Source organism: Tursiops truncatus, chromosome 3, assembly GCF_011762595.2.
Source record: "Tursiops truncatus isolate mTurTru1 chromosome 3, mTurTru1.mat.Y, whole genome shotgun sequence".
Lineage (NCBI taxonomy): Eukaryota > Metazoa > Chordata > Mammalia > Artiodactyla > Delphinidae > Tursiops > Tursiops truncatus.
Window position 1 is genome coordinate 145,886,316 of NC_047036.1, and position 23,896 is coordinate 145,910,211.

The 23,896-nt window shown below is 43.0% G+C and overlaps 1 protein-coding gene across 2 annotated transcripts; it reads left to right on the forward strand.

Moving 5' to 3' along the window:
* The first annotated feature begins 1,658 nt into the window (after window positions 1-1,658).
* GABRP (gamma-aminobutyric acid type A receptor subunit pi) lies at window positions 1,659-23,640 on the forward strand. 2 transcript variants are annotated; one of them, XM_004320613.4, is made up of 9 exons: window positions 1,659-1,711; window positions 2,184-2,302; window positions 6,736-6,803; window positions 7,570-7,787; window positions 9,417-9,499; window positions 12,906-13,043; window positions 13,517-13,669; window positions 14,166-14,353; window positions 23,338-23,640. In XM_004320613.4, exons 1-9 carry the CDS (start codon window positions 1,659-1,661, stop codon window positions 23,638-23,640), a joined length of 1,323 nt encoding a protein of 440 aa, XP_004320661.1. The 2 variants fall into 2 exon arrangements, with proteins under 2 accessions (XP_004320661.1, XP_019801964.1); XM_019946405.2 differs by lacking the exon at window positions 14,166-14,353 and having other exon boundaries at window positions 23,338-23,375.
* The last annotated feature ends 256 nt before the right edge of the window (window positions 23,641-23,896 follow it).

A 23,896-nucleotide genomic window follows, 5' to 3' on the forward strand; every position in this document is an offset into this window, starting at 1 on the left:
TTGGCTCAGCTTACCTGGATTCACTTCTGCCCCTCACGTGCTGCGTAACCTTGGGACTTTTCTTATCCTCTCTAAGCCTCAGTTTCTTCATCTGTAAAATGAGAATGGTAGTTACTACTTCAAAAAGTTGTCGTGAGGACTGGAGAGGTTCTTGGCACAGCACAAGCGTGCATTCAATATTCAATAAAGATTTGCTTTATTATTAAGTGAAAATGTAAATAGCAAAAATATATGCACGTTATCATCCCAATTTTGCTGTTAAATATTTTTCTTCCTGCAAAGATATATGTGTATATATACACATAGTAGATGTCTGGATAAAACAACTGTTAACAGTGGTCATCTCGGAGGTATGAGACTAGAGAGGAGTGAGGGAGGGATTTACACTGTTTTCTTAAGAGAGTTTACTTTTCAGAGAAGTTTTAAGTTCACAGCAAAACTGAGCCCCATACACGTGCGCGGCCTCCTGCGCCATCAATGCGCCCCACCAGAGTGTACGTTTGTTAAATTGATAACCCTACAATGACACATCACTGAGATTTACACTTCTGACTGTATACATCTCTATCTCATTTCCATTTCTACAATAAGCATGTGTTTGTTTTGTAAGTAAAATAATGTTAATTAATGGCTGAATGGCACCCTAAGCCCCAGCACGGCAAGACTCTAGAAAGTGGCCTGGTTCACAGAAGCTACCAAAGCAGAGGGTATGACCCAGCCTGGATCTGCCTGGGAATGCAACCTGAGCCCTCACCCCCGCCCCAAGAACCTCCACTCTGCTGTCACCAGCGTGACGGGTCACAGGCTCACCTGCCTGACTGTCTGTTGCTCTCTCAGAGACATCTGACAGCAGCTCCCAAACCTGAGGAGGCCGTGCCCCTGGGCCATGCCTACCCTGACAGTCTGCACGCATACAGTGCTCACCCACAGCATCTGAACTGCTTCAAAGCACCCAGGCAGCAGGTCCGGGAGGTTGGGAGAGCAGCCAGTGGGACTGGGTCTTGAGGCAGCCAGCCCTGGCTTCACAGTCTCCTCTGACATTCACTAGCACAGTGACCTTTCCGTGAGTTCTGTTTCCTCAACACAATGCAGGGGTTAACCTGCCCATCTCACAAGGCCACCGTGAGGATAGAGCAAGAAGATCTGTGGGAAAGTACCTAACACATTCCTTGGCACATGGAGGTCCTCGGGAAGTTTTCATTTCCTGGCTACGTGACCTGCTTAACAGGCCTAGACCCTCAGATACATGGCGTGGTCAGGGGGAGTGTGTCGTCGAGGATGTCCTTCCTGGCAAAGTCAGGACAAGGACAGGGTGAGGACAGTCCTGGGGCTCCCCAGATATGCAGCTCAGGGTGGACCAGCTATATTTCTGCCCTCTAAACAAGTCCTCAGCCTTTATTTGGGCTGGATTTAAAATGTGATCCTTCAAAATGAAGTCACTCCTGGATGACATTCAGGGGGCAGGAGCTGAAACGGAAAGGTGTGGGAAGAGGCTGCTCCCCACAGACGTGGAGAAAATGCTGTAACTGACGCCCCACAGGACAGAAAAGCTGGGCTGGGAGGAGGTGAGCCTTTTGGGTTGTCTGCCTCTCACCTACCCCATCTGTTTCCCCAGGTATTTCTACTTCAGCCCCTCTCTGCATAAGCAGCTCCTCAACATGAGGCACAGTCTCCACTTGACCTTCCTGTGTCTGAGTCTCCTCACTGGAAGGTGAGCTTTGCTACCCCACGGTGGCTTTGAGCTGAACTGCTTTGGGTTTTGCATGTGGTGGGAGGGGCAGCAGCGCTTTCTACTTCGCAACGGTGAGACAGAACGTCAGGCCTTCACCTCCCTGATGCACCAGGACAAATGCAACTTCTTGCCAGTTATTCTATCTGGAGAAGTCAAGCTTCCAAAAGGGTCATAGATGGATGAACCCCTTGGGTTTGGGGGGGAAGGTGCTTGGAGTGTTCCCAAATTAGCATGACACTGTGATATACAGCAAATGGGTAACAAAATGGAGTGGGATCGGGACATGTATTAATTCAGCAGCTGAAAATCAGAGATTTCTCTTTGGGGAAGTTACTGCTCGTATCTGAGCACAACCACACACAGACATGCAAACACAAGCTCAAGTCTGTGTGTATGCATGTTTATCCACACGTAAGCAAGCATGTGCACCGAAACCCGTTTTCTTTTCCAGGATGTGCATCCAGGGGAATCAGTTTAACATCAAGGCCAGCAGAAGTGACAAGCTGTCCCTGCCTGGCTTTGAGAATCTCACAGCAGGATATAACAAGTTTCTCAGGCCCAATTTTGGTGGTAGGTCATTCTTTTTGCCCAGGACATCAATTCAAAAAGATAGGAACAGAGACAATATGCAGAAAAGGGTTTCAGGAGGTTTTAGTCGACTGCGTTTTCTGACCTGCCACTGGTTAAGGAGTGGCAGTGATGGATACAGACAGCTGCCAATGATTTTTCACGCTACCTTGGAGAAAGCACTTTCTCTGGTCTCTTCACCTGCAGGATACAGAAATACTCCTCCCCACTGAGGAGGTTCCTAGAGCCCCCTCACAACCTCACACACGCTGTCTGCCTTCTGCCCACACTTCCAGTGTCATTATTCAAGGAACCCACCATGTCTCACCAGGACTACTCCACCTGGTCCTCCTGCCTCAGCCTGCTTCCTCAAGGCTAACCCTCTACTCTGTCAACTGGATGACCCCCCTGGGTCCTTTGCTGCTGCCTGCTTCCCAGCATCCTCAGCATACAGTCCAGAGCCCTTTGCATGGCACACCAGGCGCTCCCCAGCCCAGCCTCTGTCTGTCAGTCTCATCTCCCCAACTTCTCCCGACTATGCCCTGCTACAAATGTGCCCCCTGGCCTCCTTGGCCTCCCTGGTCTCCGTGCTTTTTGCTGAGACTGTTTACCTGTCAAGAATGGCTTGTTCCAATTTGACTCCCTGGTGAAATGTCAGTTTTCCTTCATGTCTTAGATCAAAGGCTTCCTCCTCTGAGCAGCCCACCCAGATTCCTCCAGGCCCCATCCCCTTTCTTCACACTTTGTTTTGAACATATCTCCAAGTCATAGCCATTACCGGGTGATACTGTCACTGGCTTTATGTCTGTCTCAGCTCTAGGCTGCAGTCCCCTGGGGGAGTCTTGCTTTATTTACCTCACCAAACCCAGCAGCATCTCGGTACTTAACAGATAGCAAATTATCAACTAATATTTGTTGGAAGAATGAGGCAAGGAGGGAAAGAATGAGGCCACCACATACCTCCTCACAGGGTCTCAGCCTCTCTGTTTGTAAAATGCAAGACTGAACCAATGTGGTCACTAATGTCTTGTTACCTCGAGCAGAAACTAGTAGAAAGAGCCTTGGAGTGGAACAAACCCGAGTTTGGCTCCTTGGCTCTACTGCTGGGCAAGCATCTTAGCTTTCTGAGCCTCAGTTTCCCTTTCTGTAATTGGGGGTCACATTATCTGCCTCACAGGGAGGACTGAATGAAATGAAGTGTGTAAATACAGCATCAGGATGCAGTCTATTTTCATCCCTTTCCTTCTTGCTCCTCCCTTCAGATGATAAAATTCTCTGGTCAGATCTAGCATTAGTGGGTCAGTCCAGGTCCTCTGAGGAACAGACACTGGAAGGGGATTATCCGTGCAAGATATTTATTGGGGCCATATCTATGACAAAATATGGGGCAGAAAAAGGAGGAAGCTGGAGAACTGTCAGACCACAATGCAGGTCTGATCCCAGTGGAAGGAGGGAGGGAGGGAAGGAAGGCTGGTGGAGGAGTCTTAGACTACAGTGCGATTTTAAGTGTGTTTGGAAAGGCCACCAGGGAGTTCTTGAGCTAAAGTTCCCATCAGAGGAGCCTCCCATCTCTGTGCCTCCCAGGAACAGACCTGCCTTAGTATTCCTGCCATGCTCAGTCCCTGGTGGGATGCAGCCCATGGGAAGCATGGCCTCCAAGCAAGTGTGGTGGAAGAGTTCAGAGCACAGCAGCTGGGGCCAATCACACCCCCTTGGGTTGGAGATCTGAGAGACGCAGCTTCTTGGCCACACAATTAGGATTTTAGGTCCTTATGTTAAGGGACCTTGGGGGGCTTCAACCTCCTCTGGTTTTCCCAGGAGCAACTGAACACTAATGACAAGCACATGAGTCTCCACATCTGGTTGGGTCCACTCAACAATTTCCCAAACAATTAGGCCAGGACACTGCCTTTTTTTTTTTTTTTTTTTGCGGTACGCGGGCCTCTCCCTGCTGTGGCCTCTCCCGTTGCGGAGCACAGGCTCCGGACGCACAGGCTCAGCGGCCATGGCTCACGGGCCCAGCCGCTCCCAGCGTGTGGGATCTTCCCAGACTGGGGCACGAACCCGTGTCCCCTGCCTCGGCAGGCGGACTCTCAACCACTGCGCCACCAGGGAAGCCCAACACTGCCCTTCTTGTTGCTTGCTCACGGGCCAACAAGGTACAGAGTCCTAGGGCAAGGTGCCCATTCTGAGCCTGGAGTGGACCTAAGGGGACGTGAGGCCCAGATCCACCTAGGGCAAAAATGGGGCAAGGGGTCATCAGTCAAAACGAGGGGAAGGCACAACCCCCACCCCTCGTCACGAGCCTGTGGCACGCTGCCTTCTACAGAACCTACATTTACAAGGCAGCCTCGAGGCCCACGGAGGGAGTGTTGCTCTCCGTAATGTCTGTCCACCCAGTTCTCGGACCCTGATGTCCTTGAGCGACAAGACCTCTACAGGGTTTTTCAGGGACTGAGCTGGACAGCACAGGTTTGCAAGCAGGCCCTCCTGAACTCTGCCCAGAACATGGTTTTGACCTCTTTCCTAGGAGAAAGCTGCCCTCTGGTGGCACAGCTAACTTTTATAACTCAAGGGGAAGAAGGAGCAAACTCCGGTCTATAAAAAAGCCAACTGAAGGAAGGCCTAGACTAGACTACCTAGAAACAAACTAAACAAACAAACAAAAACCCACACTGAGGCTGGAGCTCTTGTGTGTTTTCCATTCTCCATGTTTCTCAAGGGGCGGGGAGGGGGGCAACCAGCACTGACCCACTGCCCACTGTGTTCCAGGCACATAAGATAGATCCTGTAACCTTCCCAACCCAACCCTTGATGGCTAGCATTAGTAGCTCTATTTTACAGGTAAGAAACTGTAGAACAGAGAAGTTTAGCAATCTGTTCAAGGTCACACTGCTATGATGTGGCCAGCAGAGGTTTCAAACACTCTGACTCTAAGCTCCTCTTCTTAACACTGCACCTTGCTGCCTTGAGGGGCAGAAAGCCACTTAGCACCGTAACTCCTTCAGCACCCTCCAGGGTCTGCCCTCAAAGATCTCCCCCTTTCCCACCAAGTATTAACACTAAGTATTAAGTTAATTATTGTTAATTGCTTTGGCTTTAAAACTCCACTTCCAAATTCTTACCTATATCCTGTGGCTTGGTTTCCTTCAATCGATCATTAGGCTGCTCTGTCTGATTCCCCCCAGTTTGCTGTTTCTAAGCGTCCTTTGAATTTGGCCTCTCCTTTTCCTGGTTAACGCGTTGTCAGTTTCCAGAGGCGTCCCCAGTTATCTTGCAAGTGAATGCTACTCTATCTGTTAACCTGGTGAGGAAAGTTTTTGCTTTTCCAGAATTAGCTAAGATCACCGGAGGAGAGCGGAAGGGAAGGGAAATGCTGTTTACTAAGTGCCTGGTAGGATGTGACAGGAACAATGCTGGGGGCTTTGTACAGATAATTATTTCTGAGCACCTTCTAGATGTCCAGCCAGGCGGGCACTTCATGTCCATTCTCTCTTGCCACCACTCTGCAAAGAAGCTGTCACACACCTAGTCTCATTTAACCCTGTCCGTGACCCTCTGATGTCATTAGCATTATATTCAAACCTGCAGGTGAGAAAACTGCAGTTCTGAAGGACCTGGTAACTTTTCCCACATCGAAACTCACGTCTTTCTGACTCCTGGGCTTTTGTTCCACATGTCCAGCCTAAGGAGGAGTAAACGTCCCTGGCCTGGCCTGGCCGCCGAGTATCGTGGCTCCCAAACCTCAGTCCTGAGAGCTAAGACAGGCCCTCTCAGGAGTTTGGCCCATCTGCTGGGACTCCAGGATTGAGGCCCAACATCTGCACACCAGATGAAACGTGGACAGCTCTGCAATTCTAAATAGTTTAGGGTTCTTGGAGAATAAAGGAGGTGGAGGAAAGTGTCAGGAGGTGAGCGGGAGCTCAACCATGAGCAGTTTTGAATGCCGTCTTGTGGTAAATTTACTTGGTTGGGGGGGGAAATATATTTGTGTACAAATTACCAATCTCTATTACCAATCTCTCTATTACCAATCTCTATTACCAAATCTCTATTACCAAATCTCTATTCTAATGAGTCCCTTGCAAGCACCATAGGAAAAAATCTCCAAGTAAGAAGTAGCAAATACCGCTACATTCTTTAAAATATACACTAATTAATCGTGTGGTCTCTCTCTTATGTATTTAGCTAACTACATATTTGTGTATTTTTTTCATACAAAAGAGAGGCACACTCTACATAGTGGTTCCTCCTGAGATGGGGAGGATAGAAATTAACCTTTTATTTAGAAGTATTTTATATACTTCTAAATTGTTTAAAAGTTTCCAATAGGCATAATTTTCTAATATATGCATATTTTTTAACTGTGCTAATGTAGGGTTAGGAAATCTGTTTGTGTTTCTATGGAAGTCTTTCTGGTTTTTCTTCATTCTTAGGAGAACCTGTTCAGATAGCACTGACTCTGGACATTGCAAGTATTTCCAGTATTTCAGAGAGTAACATGGTAAGTGTGCCCCCCTCATCTTCCACCCAAGGAGCCCCTCTCCTGTGTCTTATGAGGACACATGTTCTAGCTACTCAAAGCAGAACAGAGACTTACTTGGAATGGCAGAAGCTGGAGACCTATCCTGAAACTCCAGACAGTGGAAGATGCTTGTAAAACAGATCTGAGTATCAGAAGGAAAGTGGATTCAAAGGCTAGGAGGGGAGAAATGAGGGAGTGGAGTGGGTGTACTTGGTGAGGGATAAAAGTGGGGGACAAGAATAAAAGTGCAGGGGGGAAGCCTGAATGTCACATGGTCCCTCACAGAGTGGGAGACAAGCTGATGAAAACCAACAATCACATAACTGCTTTCAACCGTCCTCTCACTTAAGACAACACATTATAGATAAGGTGACACTAAAGGCAGTTTAGAGGGTCCACTGTGGACTCTGGGTAAATCCTGGACAACCTAAGCACCTTGCTCACCAAAAGCTTCAACAATTTGGTGTGGCCTCTGTGATCGAGGGCAAGTAAGTTAAGACCCTGAACATGCTCCTGTGGCGCCCCCTTTTGGCAGTGGGCGTTACTATCCAGAATCAATAAGGTGCTTTTTTCTCTTATTGCTACAGGCCACCACCTCAAGACAAACTTTATTTACCCATGTCTACTGTAGTACGTGCTCTTGACCTCAGTGGAGGTGGGTAGGGGAGTAAGACTTGACCCTTTTCCTTCCCTTTTCTGAGCTTTCTCCCTCCATCCATTTCCTCCCCACCGGCTGCCCCCTCAGGACTACACAGCCACCATATACCTCAGACAGCGCTGGACGGACCAGCGGCTGGTGTTCGAAGGCGACAAGAGCTTCACTCTGGATGCACGCCTAGTGGAGTTCCTCTGGGTGCCAGACACTTACATCGTGGAGTCCAAAAAGTCCTTCCTCCATGAAGTCACTGTGGGAAACAGGCTCATCCGCCTGTTCTCCAATGGCACAGTCCTGTATGCTCTCAGGTAATTGGATACCTGCGACCTCAGGGTTGGAGGGGGAAAGAGCGGGGAGAAAAGGCAAAGGAATTCTGAACAGCGCTCGAATAACCACCTACCCTTCTCACGTGCCTGCCTTCTTAGATCCCTGTCCCCAGAGCAGCAGGGCCCTTTCTCAGTCCAGTCTGGCTCAACAAGAATCTACTGAGAATGTGTGCTCTGTGCCAGGCCCGTGCTGGACACTGCGGATATGGAGCTGAATAAGACACTGTCCTGACACAGACACATAAGGAAAGGAAGGCAGGGCGCTGGGGCCCCAAGGTGGAGAGTAGGTTAGTGATTTGGGGTGATGTTAGAGGATGCTTTCACAGGACTCTGAGCTGAATCTTAAAGAGTTAAAGGAAGTTCGCCAAGAAGAGGTAAGGGGAACAGCAAGAGCAAACAGAGAGGTGATACAAAGAACTTTCCTTTCATGGGGCTCAGCGGGGTGGCGGTGGCTTAAGAATACATCTTTACTTAGCTGAGTCATTCTTGTACAGACAGAGAAGCAAAGCATAGTCCTCCAAGCCTCACCACCCGTAGTCACAGGCTCCCCTTTGCCCCTTCTACAAATCCCTGAGGCCAAAACTTCCTCCCACCCAATCGTTCATCGAGCCGCTGGTTGGCAGGAACAGGGAAGATGCCCCCAAAGTGCTATGTAAGGCAGCCCACAGGCGGAGGACTCATCGCTGCCTGTGCCAGGGCTGGACGAGGACTGCAAACACTGCTAGAGGCCTTCAGCAGAAGGCCAGGAACCAGATATTCATGAGGTGGATCTTAAATCCCAAGTGAGAGGCTGAAGTTATAAAACAAGGACTGAGCTAAGCAATGAGCTGAATTTTCGGACCGTTTATCTGACACTCCTCAGCTGCACTGAGTTTTGCAAAGGTCAGCCAGAACGCCAGCACCTCTTTCAAGAAGTCCAATAGACCTCTCCCTTGACCCCAACTCCAGTCAATGTTAAGGTGCCCCTCCTCGTATTCCCACAGCACGTGTGTGTGTGTGTGCATGTGCGTGTGCGTCTGTCTGTATTATGGCACATAACACAGTATCCTGTACAAGGATTACAAGTGATGGATGATGATTAATAGCCTGGCTCTAGAGTCAGACAGATGTGGGGGCAAGTTCTTGCTCTGTGACCTTAGGCAAGTTACTTGACTCTCTGAGCTCCAGTTTCCTCAGCAGCAAAAGGAGAATAATAATATTTCCTACCTAGTAAAGCTACTTTAAAAATTCAAAGGGATAATTCACGTGAAGCATTTTGCATAGGCACGGACTCCTCATGGGTCTCTCCTGAAGAATAAGTTTCAAAACTGAATGAAAAAGCATCTCAAACAAGCCAGTGAATGATTCTGTTCTGCAATGTTGTTGCAAGTTTGCCTCTGAATTGCCAACATTCCAACTTCCTCCACTCTGGACCCCAAGCTTTAACTGAGTCTCACAGGTGTCACTTAGCACAGAAAAACTCAGGACTGCTTTGAATGTAGGCACCAAGTCACACATTCACTGTAAGAGTCAAGGTGAAAGTTATCTTGGAGTGGCCCTTAAGAGGGAGTGTATACTTTCTACAGCATCCTCATAACACTCTCTATGAATCCATCATTTTTCCTTTCTTAGAATCACAACAACCGTTGCATGTAACATGGACCTGTCTAAATACCCCATGGACACACAGACATGCAAGTTGCAACTAGAAAGCTGTGAGTATACATCGTGTGGGCCCCTTAGATGATTTTCTGGGATGACTCAGATCTGTGCTTTCATGAAGAGTGTCCTATACATAGTGGCCTTTCTCTCCTTGATGTTGATTACAATGGGTTCAGACCTTCTGGGTGTACATCCAGAGAGATCTGGAGACCGCTCAAAACCAAACCTTACAGTGTTACATCTTTGGGAGAGGACCGCTGTGCATTGGCACCAAATATTTCCACCTAACAGTGGATAAGACAGCCAAGCAAACAGGGGTCAATAGGACTAGGAGGGGGCCTCAGAATCTGCTAACTCATGGAAGCCAGAAAGAACACAGCAGAAGTTAGAAATGGCAAGTATACAAAACAATCACTGACATTTATTGCAAGACTGCTTCCACCTTCTAAAATAAATTGTTTTGATACATATATAAAGCTTAATCTAGTAATGTCAGCAAGTGGGCATCTAAACTGCAATCTGGGGATTTTCTTGTGATGAGGAAGGAAGTTCTACTCTAAGTTGATGTGTGTCAAATGAACTCCTGGCACCGTGAGTGATCTCCATGATTCCTTAGTAAACCACTCTGAAATGCCCACCATGGGGAGGTGGCACCAGTGATACGTGTTCTGGGAAGAAAATGCCGCATATAGGAGTTATCAAGGTATCAAGGCATGGCTCGTGCAAGAAGGAAAAACTAGAGTCAAGTGCTGGAAACCACTGGGCACTTCTTACATAAGGACACAAGTGGCCAACATCCAAGAAACACAACCATTATGAGGCAGCGTTTTTCAGAGGTAGACATTTAATTAAAGACTCAGGCAGGCAGATTAATTACCTTATTGATTAAATGCATGCAAAACCTTCTTGAAGCAATACAGCTGTTTGGGGGCAGACTAAAACTTGAGGTTATCAAGAGAACTCATTTTCAGCCCCACATAGAAAAAGCAATTGCCCTCCATGGATGGCTGTGCTCATCTCAAAACCCAGGAGTGAGATTCTCCTGGAAACTTCAGCACTCTGCTTGCACAAATACCGTCCTCAGTGAGCAGAGGAAGCTTTCATTGAATGTTTATCAGCAGTTATTTGGGTACAGAAACCTCACCAAGGGCATTTTTCCTGAACACCATCCCTAGACAAGAATTGATACCTCCCACAATTGCCCATATCCACTCAGGGACAGAGCAGTGAGAATGTAATGACTGTGAACATTTACCAGTTGTAATAGCAAAGTATCTAAGTAGAGGCTTGTACAACTTACTTTTTTAGATATGTTCTTTCTTTGGGATTCTAGGCCTATTTGGACAGCTGGCTTCAGTAAATGAGGGCGTGTTTCCAAGGGAAAGTGCACAGACAATTTTTACCTGGAAATCCTCTAAGAGCTCATGACTACTTCTCCCCCCTATGGAGGCGGAGATAACCACTGACAGACAGTGGATACCATAGGTTAAGACTTAACAAAATGTTAGTCCTAACACTGGCATCCCACTTCTCAGTAGCCTTGGAGAATGAAGTTCCAGGTTTAAGATCACAGGTACCAGAATCACTGGGCTTTTCCATTCACTAGCTGGGTCACTTTGGGTCAGTAGAATTAACCTCAGTTTCCTCATCAGTGAAGTAGGAAAAATAATAGTATTTGACTCAAAGAGTTATTTTTAACAGCTTTATTGAGGTATAAATTACATACCATAAAATCCAACCATTTTAAGTGTACAATTCAAAGGTTTTTAGTAAATTTTCTGAGTTGTGCAGCCGTTGCCACATTCCATTGTTAGAACATTTCCATTACCCCAAAGAGACTCCTAGTGCCCATTTACAGTCACTCTCCATGGCCACCACCAGCTCCCAGACCACCACTAATACACCTTTTGTCTCTATGAATGTGTCTTTTCTAGATATTCCATATAAATGGACTCATACCACATGTGGTCTTTTGCATCCGGCTTCTTTCACTTAGCATAATGTTTTTTAGTTCATATATGATGAAGCATATATCAGTACTTTATTCCTTTTTACTGCTTTATTCCTTTTTATTCCAGACAAAAGAATACAAGTAGTACAAGTCTCTTTGGCGTGTTTCCGCCTTTCACCTGTTATGAATAACACTGCTGTAACATTTGTGTACAGGTCCTTTTGTGGACATGATTTGATTCTGTTGGACAGATACTTAGGACTGAAATGCTGGGTTAAATTTATGTTTAAGTCTTCAAGAAACTGTCAAACTGTTTTCCAAAGTGGTTGCACCATTTTACATTTCCACCAGCAATGTTCCAGCTTCTCCACATTCTCACCATCTGTTGCTGTCTGCCTTTTTAATTACAGCCATTCTTCTAGTGGATGTGAAGTGGTATCCTACTGTGGTTTTGATTTGCATTTCCCTAATGACTAATGATTTGAGCATCTTTTCATGTGCGTATTAACCATTCATCTATCTTCTCAAAGGTATCATTTGAGGATTAAATGAGATGATAATGTTGTAAAGCACTTAGAAAGGTAATTGCTTACTAAATGATAGATATTATTATTATCATCATCATCCATGGGCTTTGGTATTCAACTTTCTTGAGGTACAATCCTGGTTTGTTTTTCATTTGCACTGGTATCCTGAGAAACTTATGCAACCTCTCAGAATCTGATAATTTTCATGTATAAAATGGGCAAAACATTATAGTTCCTCAATTCTAAGGCACAGCATTTATTGAATAATAACATTTGAGGAAAAATGTAAGCTCTACTTTATATATATCAAGTATAAGATCCATTTCTATTTTATTTTTTTAAAAAGCTTTAAATAATGAAGAAATATGCAGGTCTACCTTGCAAGCTCATGAGAACCTTAGAGACATAATGTGTAAAGGACATAAATGTTTAATAAAAGGTAGCTATTATTACCATCATCAGCTATATTGGTAAAACTGCTTTGGGATTTATCAAACACCTATGTTGACACACATCAATAAAGTGGCTGGCTGAAGGTTTTTTGTTTTTGTTTTTGCATTTATGCCAATATGAAAATATGAATAGACCAACTGTAAAGTCCCTGAGAACCCCCTCCGAGGGGTTAGACTGTCCTGAAAAGCAATGTCTAGCACAGGCCTTTGTGGGTTCACAGATGCATGTTCAAAAATATCATTTAAATAATGATAGAGGCCATTTCTAGTTGCTTATCATCTACCAGGTCTATACGATGCTTAGCATAGAAACGGTTCTCAGCTGATGGTGAAAAGCCCTAGCAGGTCATCTCATTCTGAGTAGACACTGCAATTACACTTGAGAAATCATGCCAAATTTTGCATGGGATCATCCTTGGACTTAGCACCATCAAGACAGAGCTTCTGTTTCCTCCATATCACAGCATATTCCAGACCAGTTCAATCTGCTACCTTCTTCTGCTGATCAGGGCACTGTTTCACTTGCCAGGGGGCTATGATGGGAATGACGTGGAGTTCAGCTGGCTGAGAGGGAATGACTCTGTGCGCGGGCTGGAGAATCTGCGGCTTGCTCAGTACACCGTACAACAATATTTCACGTTAGCTACCAGATCGCAGCAGGAAACAGGTAACTCGTGGGACAAGCTGCACAAAAGCAAAATAGCTGAGCTGTATTCTGAGTCAGAAATATCTTTTTTCCACTTGGTCCCTTTGGGGCCCAGGAACCCCTCTGAGGTGCGGTGGGGCAGGAGGGTTTGGGCTCGGCACTTTTACCTGCTCCACACCTACTACTGAAAAGGTCCCCAAGGGGCTCACAGTCTAGTGAAGTAGATGTCAAGGAAACCAGCAGTTATGATGCTGCAGGAATACTATGACAGAGAAAGGCACAAGAAGAGGATCCTGGGTGAGGGCATTCCCACAAATCCCCTTCTCTACAACCACAATTTCTTTCATTGAAACTATGATGACAATTCATGATTAACTATGTTTTGGTGAACAACAGATGGCTTCATGGGAATATAGTGAAGTTAAACATCCCACAGGGAAACCACTCTGCTAGGTGAGCAGGGATGATTTCCTATCCCTTGTTCACCCTATCAGGAAATTATACACGACTGGTCTTGCAATTTGAGCTTCAGAGGAATGTCCTGTATTTCATTTTGGAAACTTATCTTCCTTCCACTTTCCTGGTGGTGTTATCCTGGGTTTCGTTTTGGATCTCCCTTGATTCAGTTCCTGCAAGAACCTGCATTGGTAAGTAGCTCCAACGGGAGATTTCTAAGAACTGGGTTATTAGGTCCTTATTTTTTTTTTACCTTCTACCATTGTTTTCATTGATATTCCCAGGGCAGTTCCAGGAGCTGGTTTCTTGAAAGACTCTTTTACAGAGAGAGAAAGAGAGACCGAGAGACTATTTTAGGAATAATGCATTTTTAAACTTGTGTTTGACAGTGACAGATAAGGGAGAATTGTGATTCGATGGTCTATTGTCTGTTATTTTGTTTACTGAACTCCTCCCTCCAGTGAGAAGACAGAAGGTGAAACATTTAGAAAATCATATCACTCATATCTGTATAAAATAGACAAATCAACCCTTTTCCAGAAGGCCACAGACTTTTCAGAATGAGCTATGCTCCATTTCTGAGTCCTATCCTCACCTTGCCAAGTCTTGAAGGGAGACAGTCTGCCACGGGGTGATGGAAGGTTCACTGCCCACTGACGTGGGTACATTGCTTACTTTTTTTCCCAGGAGTGACCACTGTATTGTCAATGACCACACTGATGATTGGGTCCCGCACTTCTCTTCCGAACACCAACTGCTTCATAAAGGCCATTGACGTGTACCTGGGGATCTGCTTTAGCTTCGTGTTTGGGGCCCTCCTGGAATATGCAGTTGCCCACTACAGCTCCCTACAGCAGATGGCAGCCAAAGATAGGGTAAGAATTTTGAGGGCCCTATATATGATTCATCACCTGTGCCATATACTGGTCTGTAGAGATGACCTGGACCTGGTTCCCGACCCCCAGTGATTCAGTTTGCACCAGTGATTCTCATCCTTGTTCAGTTGGGGGAATCTGGAAGTCATGACACCTTTTAAAAAAGACTGCTCTTTTCACCAAATACAGTGAGATATCAATATGCTTAAATTTCCCGCAGAAAATAACGGTGTTATCTGTATGCAACATAAAATCACAACCGCAAGAACAAGCATCCATGAAAAACCCAGTATCAAACCTAACATGATCAGCTGCTTATGTTTCAGATTAATATGTATTTAATATTTATTCATTTGTCGCATTTTTGTTTTCCTAAATTATACAAGTAATGGTTTACTGAAAAATGTATGGAAAAATTAAATTGTGGCAAATTTCATAATTAGCATATTTTTCTGCTGACAGGGAAAGACTTATTATCTGACTTAGCTGTGAAACACCACGGTCCAGCTCTCAGAATAATAATAATGATTATTATCAATTGAGCATGTATGTGCCAGACACAGTCACAAGCTCTTTGAAAATATTATATCATTTAAAATGCTCGTAACAACCCAGTAAGGCTATCTCCATTTCTATAGTTGTGGGATCCTAGTATGGAAAGATAAGTGACTTATCCAAGGGGACACAGACAGTAAGAGGCAGAGCTGGGATTCGCACCAGCCAAATCTGCTTGGCTCCAAAGCCTGACACTTACCTGTTATTCCCACTTGAAGTGGGCAACGGGCCATGCCCTTAACTATTATTCTCTGCAGGCCTACGGAACCCTGGGATTCTTTGGAAGCCCAATTTGATAGACGTTAGCATACTAAAGCTCCTGTTAACAGGCAAAAAAATGATAGGGATCCAGGGCAGAAGAGCTGCCCTACTTCAGCAAGGTGCCAGGACTGCACGGGGTCCAATGGTGAGGAAATGAGGATTCAGAATAGCCCAAAGATCCAGTTGCCTTTTCTCTTGTGTTTAACTATTGTGAACAAGGTTTCACAATTATATTACTCAAGTACCAAAGGCAAATGATCATATGTGCCAGCCAAAGAATAGGTATTTCATTTATTTTACTCCCTGTAGGCTTTCTTTTTTAAAAAATTATTTATTTTTTAAATTAAATTTATTTTTTAATTGAAGTAGAGTTGATTTACAATATTATATTAGTTTCAGGTGTACAGCATAATGGCTCGGTATTTTTATACATTATACTCCATTAAAAGTTATTACAAAATAATAGCTAATATTCCCTGTTCTGTACAATATATCCTTGCTGCTTATCTATTTTATACACAGTAGTTTATATCACCTTATCCCATACCCCTATCTTGCCCCTTCCCCTTTCTTTTTTTTTTTTTTTTTTTTTTTTGCGGTACATGGGCCTCTCACTGTTGTGGTCTCTCCCGTTGCATAGCACAGGCTCCAGACGCGCAGGTTCAGTGGCCGTGGCTCATGGGCCCAGCCGCTCTGTGGCATGTGGGATCTTCCCGGACCGGGGCACCCGTGTCCCCTGCATCGGCAGGCGGACTCTCAACCACTGCGCCACCAGGGAAGCCCGCCCCTTCCCCTTTCTTTCTCCCCTCTCATAGCCACTAGTTTGTTTTCTATATCTGTGAATCTGTTTGTTTTGCTATTTACATTCATTTGTTTTATTTTTTAGATTCCACATATAAGTGATATCACACAGTATTTGTCTCTCTGTCTGACTTATTCCACTAAGCATAATATTCTCTAGATCCATCCACATTACTGCAAATGACAAAATTTCATTCATTTTTATGGCTAGCTAATACTTCATATATATATATATATATATATATATATATATATATCTCACATATTCTTTATCCATTTGTCTGTCGAGGGACACTTGGGTTGCTTCCATATCTTGGCTATTGTAAATAGTGCATCTGTGAACATTGGAATACATGTATCTTTTTGAATTAGTGCTTTCATTTTTACCTGGATATATACCCAGGAGTGCAATTGCTAGATCATATGGTAGTTCTATTTTCAGTTTTTTGAGGAACCTCCATACTGTTTTCCACAGTGGCTGCACCAACTTACATTCCCACCAACAGTGTACAAGGATTCCCTTTTCTCCATATCCTAGCCAATATTTGTTATTTGTAGACTTTTTGCTGATAGCCATTTTGACAGATGTGAGGTGATATCTTATTGTTGTTTTGATTTGCATTGTTCTAATAATTAGATACGTTGAGTATCTTTTCATTTTCCCGTTAGTCATCTTTTTGTCTTCTTTGGAAAAATGTCTGTTCAGGTCCTCTGCTCATTTTTTTGATTGGGTTGTTTTTTTTGATATTGAGTTGTATGAGCTGTTTATATATTTTGGGGTTTTTTTGTTGTTGTTTTATTTTGTTTTTTTAGCTTACTTTTTAAAAAAATTAATTAATTTATTTTAGGCTGCATTGGGTCTTCGTTGCTGCGTGCAGGCTTTCTCTAGCTGTGGCGAGCAGGGGCTATTCTTCATTGCGGTGCGCGGGCTTCTCATTGCCGTGGCTTCTCTTGTTGCAGAACATGGGCTATAGGTGTGTGGGCTGCAGTAGCTGTGGCTCGCAGACTCTAGAGCGCAGGCTCAGTAGTTGTGGCGCACGGGCTTAGTTGCTCTGCAGCATGTGGGATCTTCCCGGACCAGGGTTTGAACCTGTGTCCCCTGCATTGGCAGGCGGATTCTTAACCACTGTGCCACCAGGGAAGTCCCTGTTTATGTATTTTGGATACTAACCCCTTGTTGTTCATATCATTAGCAAATATTATCTCCCATTCAGTAAGTTATATTTTCATTTTATTGATAGCTTCCTTTGCTGTGCAAAAGCTTTTAATTTTAGGTCCCACTTGTTTAATTTTTGCTTTTGTTTCTTTTTGTCTTAGGAAAGTGATCCAAAAAATATTGCTATGATTTATGTCAAAGAGTGTTCTGCCTATGTTCTCTTCTAGGAGTTTTATGGTTTCAGGTCTTACATTTAGGTCTTTAATCCATTTTGAGTTTATTTTTGTGTATGGTGTGACAAAATGTTCTAATTTCATTCTTTTAAAGCTGTACAGTTTTCCCAGCACCACTTATTGAAGTAACTGTCTTTTCTCCATTATATATTCTTTTCTCCTTTGTCATAGATTAATTAACCATAGGCAATTCTGTTCTGTCCTATTGATCTGTGTGTCTGTTTTTGTGCCAGTGCTATTTTGATTACTGTAGCTTTATAATAGCATAGTCTAAAGTCAGAGAGGGTGATACCTCAAGCTTTGTTCATTTTTCTCAAGATTGCTTTGGCAATTTGGGGTCTTTTTTTGTTCCATATGAATTTTAGGATTATTTGTTCTAGTTCTGGGAAAAATGTCATGGGTATTTTGATAGTGATTGCATTAAATACATAGATTGCTTTAGGTAATATGGACATTTTAGCAATATTATGTCTTCCAATTCATGAACATGGGATATCTTCCCATTTCTTTGTATCATCTTTAGTTTTCTTCATCAGTGTTTTATAGTTTTCAGAGTATAGGTCTTTCACCTCCTTGGTTAAGTTTATTCCTAGGTATTTTACTCTTTTTGATGCCATTTTAAATGGGATGGCTTTCTTGCTTTCTCTTTCTGATAGCTCATTATTAGTGCATAGAAAAGCAACACATTTCTGTATATTAATCTTGTATCCTGCAACTTTACTAAATTCATTAGCTCTAATAATTTTTGGGTGGAGATTTTAGGGTTTTCTATGTAAAGTATCATGACATCTGCAAGTAGTGACAGTTTTACTTCTTCTCTTCCAATTTGGATGTCTTTTATTTATGTTAAATAGAAGTGGTAAGAGTGGGCATCCTTATCTTGTTCCTAAATTTAGAGGAAAGTCTGTCAGCTTTTCATCATTGAGTATGATGTTAGCTGTAGGTTTGTAAAAATTGACCCTTATTATTCTGAAATATGTTCCTTCTATACCAACTTTGATGAGAGTTTTATCATGAATGGATGTTTTATCACATGCTTTTTCTGCATCTATTGAGATGATCATGTGATATTTATCATTCCTTTTGTTAATGTGGTGTATTACATTGATTGATTTGCAAACACTGAACCATCATTGCATCCCTGGAATAAATCCCACTTGATCATGGTATATGATCCTTTTTATATATTGTTGGATTTGGTTTGCTAATATTTTCTTGAGGATTTTTGCATCTATATTCATCAGAGATATTGGACTGTAATTTTTTTTGTAGTGTCTTTGCCTGGTTTTGGTATCAGGGTAATGGTGGCTTCATAAAATGAATTTGGGGCTGTTCTGTCCTCTTCAGTTTTTTTGGAATAGTTTGTGAAGGATAGGTATTAGCTCTTCTTTATATGTTTGGTAGAATTCCCCTGTGAAGCAGTCTGATCCTGGACTGTTGTTTGCTGGGAGGTTTTTTAGTTTAGTTTTGTTTGTTTGTTTTTTACAAATTCAATTTCACTACTAGTGATTGGTCTGTTCAAATTGTCTGTTTCTTCTTGATTCAGTCTTGGCAGGCTGGATGTTTCTAGAAATTTGTCCATTTCTTCTAGGTTGTCCAATTTGTTGGCATATAACTGTTTGTAGTATTCTCTTATGATTTTTTGTATCTCTGTGGTATCAGTTGTTATTTCTCCTCTTTCATTTATTTTATTTGGGTTCTATCTCTTTTCTTCTTGGTGAGCTTGGCTAAAAGGTTTATATCAATTTTGTTTATCTTTTTAAAAAACCCAGCTCTTGGTTTCATTGATCTTTCCTATTATTTTTTGGCCTCTATTTTATTTATTTCCTCTCTGATCTTTATTATCTCCTTCCTTCTGCTAACTTTAGGCTTTGCTTGTTCATCTTTTTCTAATTCCTTTAGATGGTAGATTAGATTGTTTATTTGAGATTTTTCTTGTTTCTTGAGAAAGGCCTGTATTGCTATAAACTTCATTCTTAGAACTGCTTTTGCTGCATCCCATAGATTTTGGAAAGTTTTGTTTCCATTTTCATTTGCCTTGAGGTATTTTCTGACTTCCTCTTAGATGTATCCATTGACCTATTTGTTTTCTAGTGGCATTTTGTTTAGTCTTCAAATGTTTTTGTTTTTTTCCAATTTTCTTCCTGTAATTAGTTTCTAGTTTCATACTGTTGCGGTTGGAAAAACTGCTTGATATAATTTCTGTCCTCTTAAATTTACTGAGACTTGTTTTGTGACCTACCATATGATCTATCCTGGAGAAGTTCCATGTGCACATGAAAAAAAGGTTTATTCTCCTGTTTTGGGATGGAATGTCCCATAGATATCTATTAAGTTTAACTGTTCTAATGTGTCATTTAAGACCACTGTTTCCTTACTGATTTTCTGTCTGGATGATTTGTCCATTGGCGTAAATGGGGTGTTAAAGCCCCCCATTATTATTGTATTACTGTCAATTTCTCCCTTTATGTCTGTTAGTATTTGCTTTATATATTTTGGTACTCCTGTATTAGGTGCATTTATGCTAACGAGTGTAATATCCTCTTCTTGTATTGATCCCTTTATCATTATATAATGCCCTTCTTTGTCTTTCGTTATGGACTTTGTTTTAAAGCCTATTTTGTTTGATATGAGTATTGCTACCCTGGCTTTCTTGTCATTTCTGTGTGTATGAAATATCTTTTTCCATTCCTTCACTTTCAGTCTGTCTGTATTTACCTCGTTTGTAGGCAGCATATAGGTGGGTCTTGTTTTTTAATCCAATCAGCCACCTTATGTCTTTTGATTGAAGCATTTAGTCCACTGACATTTAAAGTAACTACTGATAGGTATGTAGTTATTACCATTTTATTACTTCTTTTCCAGTTGTTTTTCTGGTTCTTCTCAGTTCTTCTCTTTTTGTTTCTTGCCTTGTGGTTTGATGATTTCCTTTAATAATACGCTTATGTTCCTTTCTTTTTAGTTTTTGTGCATCTATTGTAGGTTTTTGACTTGTAGCAGCCATGGAGTTCATATATATTGACCTATAACTATACCTACTTGTTTTAAACTTGTAGTCACTTAAGTTCATACACACTGTAAAAGATCTACATTTTTTTACTCCCCTCCCCCACATTTTGTGTTTCTGATGTCATATTTTACATCTCATGTTTATCCTTCAACTGTTTTTTGCAGTTATAGTTGCTTTTACAATTTTTTGTCTTTTAATCTTCGCACTGGCTTAAGTGCTTGGTCCTCAATTCTTACTATATATTTGCCTTTCCTAGTGGGATTTTCCCTTTCCTCTAGATTCTTCTTTTCCACTCAGAGAAGACCCTTTAACATTTCTTCTAGGGTAGGCTTATTATTGATTAATTGTTTTAGTTTTTGCTTGTCTTAGAAGTTCTTTATCTCTTCTTCAATTCTAAATAATAATCCTGCTGGGTAATATAACCTAAGTTGCTGGTTTTTCCCTTTCAGCACATTGAATATATTATACCACACCCTTCTGGCCTGCAAAGTTTCTGCAGAGAAATCAGCTGATAGCCTTATGTGGGTTCCCTTGTATATGATTCTTTGTTTTTCTCTTGTTGCCTTTAGAATTCTCTCTTTAACATTTGGAATTTTAATTATGTCTTGGTGTGAGTTTGTTTGAGTTCAGTTTGCTTGGGACCCTCTGTGTTCCCTGTACGTGGATATTTGGTCCTTCTTTGGGTTTGGGAAGTTTTTAGTCATAATTTCACCAAATACATTTTCCACCCCCTTCTCTTTTTCTCTTCTCCTTCTGGGACCCCTATAATGTGAACACTGATACACTTGATGTTATCCCAGATATCTCTCAAACTATTCTAATTTTTTAAAATTTGTTTTTCTTTTTGCTGTTCTGATTGGGTAATTTCCATTTTCTATCTTCTAGACCACTTCTGCATTTTTCTGTATCATTTAGTCTGCTTCATTCCTTCTAGTGTGAGTTTTTTTTTTTTTTTTGCGGTACGCGGGCCTCTCACTGTTGTGGCCTCTCCCGTTGCGGAGCACAGGCTCCAGACGCACAGGCTCAGCGGCCATGGCTCACGGGTCCAGCTGCTCTGCGGCATGTGGGATCTTCCCAGACCAGGGCATGAACCCGTGTCCCCTGCATCGGCAGGCGGACTCTCAACCACTGCGCCCTAGTGTGAGTTTTATTTCAGTATTGAATTCTTCATTTCTGATTGGGTCTTTTTTTTTCTTTGGCCAAGCCATGTGGCCTGTGGTATCTTAGTTCCCTGACCAGGGATTGAATCTGGGCCTCCAGCAGTGGGAGCATGGAGTCTTAACCACTGGACCATCAGAAATTCCCAAGATTGGGTCTTTCTTTATATTTTTTTAGTTCCTTGTTAAAATTCTCACCACGTTCATCTATTCTTTTCCCTAATTCAGTTAACATTCGTATTACCAATGTTATGAATTGTTTATCTGGTATTGTTTATTTCTGTTTCATTATTTATTTTTTCGGGGGTTTCTCTTACTCTTTCAACTGAGACCAGTTCCTTTGCCTTTTCATTTTGCTTAAATGTCTCTGCCTCTATGAGTTTAGGTGAAAGAGGTTGCAGTCTTGCATGGGCATCCTTATGTGGATGTGTCCCTATACAGAGCGCATGTGCCCATTGCTTTTGCTGGATTTGGTGTTGACACATGTCATGTCTTTCCTCAGGGTGTGCTGGCAGCTATCACCTTCTGCCACCTTCTGCTGGAAGAAGGTGGGACTGGAAATGGAGGGGCTAGAGCTAGAGCCTGTTGTGAAGTGTGACTTCCCTTCTGCTCAGTGGCCATCACCACCCTATTGGTGGTGGGATCTGATCCCAAGTTGCTGGAGCAGAGCCCTGAGGGTTGGGCCCATGCTGGCTCTGTCCCCTTTAAATGTACGTTTTCCCCTCTCCCAGCACTGGGGAAGTGCTGAAGCAAGGGAGGCCTGTGGGGGCTCTCGGCTTGGGTAGGCTGCAGAGAGAGGGCTGAGTGTACTGCCCTCCAATGTACTGCCTGTGCAGGCACCAGCAATTGTTGCCCTTGCTCTGCTCAGATGAAGCCTTGAGTCCAAGTCCCCTTTGTCCTTCGTAGCTGATCATTCCCCCAGCCTCTGCCACCCCTGCCCTGTCGGGGAGCCAAACAACAGGGCAAGCAGGACTTGTGTGGATGCTCTGTGTGTATGGGGTATGGTGGTGAGCTATGGTGGATCAGCCACTGTCAGAGTCCTGGGCTGCTTCTGATGTGCTGCCTGAGTAAGAGTCAACAATGGCTGCCGCCACCCCACCCAGACTCTGCCCTGGTACCAGGTTGCCTCTGTGTCCCATGGAGTTTTCTTCCCAGACCAGGTTGTCTCTGCGTACCGTGGAGTTTTCTTCCAAGTCTATGTTGTCCCAGCCATGGTGGAGAATGGCAATTCCATGGGACTGCAAGGAGCATCACTATTTCTGTTTGTGTGGCAAAGTCCTTAAGACACTGCTGATTTCTATTAACTCTCATAGTCAATTATTCCCTCCTCCCAGGAATAGAACGGAATTCATCAAACACCTACTAAATGCTCTACATAATTTACGCCATTTAATCTTCCCATCAGTCTCAAGAGGTAGTATTAATGTCATCAACATTTTGCGGCAAGGAAATTGAGTTCTAAAGGGATTAAGGTGACTAAAATTTCACAATAGTGAGAGGCAGAATGGGATTTGAACCTAGGTCAGCTAGCTTCAAGGTCTGAGCAATTAACATTTACCACACGGCCCTGCACACCTAGAATGGGCAATGGTTATTCTTCCCATTAGACAAGCTGATGACCTAGGGACAGGTGCCTATAAACAGGATAATAGGACTGCCAAATCTTGCTTACCAGCCAATTTATGAGGCACTCAGTACTGGTCTCTCCTAAACCTAATTATTCAATACTAAGGCCTCTAAGTATATAAATACCCACTTACTTATTTTGCTGAGTCAAGTCTATCAATCTAACTGCCCTGTTTATGAACTAGGGGAAGGCAAAGGAAGTGGAAGAAGTCAACATCACTAACATCATCAACAGCTCCATCTCCACCTTTAAACGGAAGATCAGCTTGGCCAGCATTGAAATTTCCAGCGATAACGTTGACTACAGTGACCTGACAATGAAAACTAGTGACAAGTTCAAGTTTATCTTCCGAGATAAGATGGGCAGGATTGTTGATTATTTCACAATTCAAAACCCCAGTAATGTTGATCGATATTCCAAACTCCTATTTCCTTTGATTTTTATGCTAGCCAATGTATTTTACTGGGCATACTACATGTATTTTTGAGAGTATGCTGAATTGTTTGCATGTCATAGGTCTTCAACAGAACAAAGTAATGATGTAAACGATATTCTAAGCCAAGTGTGCATCCTAATCCAGTGGCGCCACAAGTGACTAAAATAACATTTGAGCATTTCTCCTCAAACAATGAACCCCCCTCCAACCATTATTTAAGCTGTGTAGAAGTCCTAGCATTACAGAATCTTTTAATAGAAACATCAACCCATTCCTTTTTTATTTTTATGAAAGATATTCCCATGGA

Bases quoted from the DNA above. Each gene is read 5' to 3' on its own strand.
- GABRP (XM_004320613.4), top strand. From the start codon at position 1,659: ATGAGGCACAGTCTCCACTTGACCTTCCTGTGTCTGAGTCTCCTCACT. The intron at 9,500-12,905 runs GTGAGTATACAT...TTCACTTGCCAG, and splicing joins CAAGTTGCAACTAGAAAGCT to GGGGCTATGATGGGAATGAC. The intron at 14,354-23,337 runs GTAAGAATTTTG...TTTATGAACTAG, and splicing joins AGATGGCAGCCAAAGATAGG to GGGAAGGCAAAGGAAGTGGA.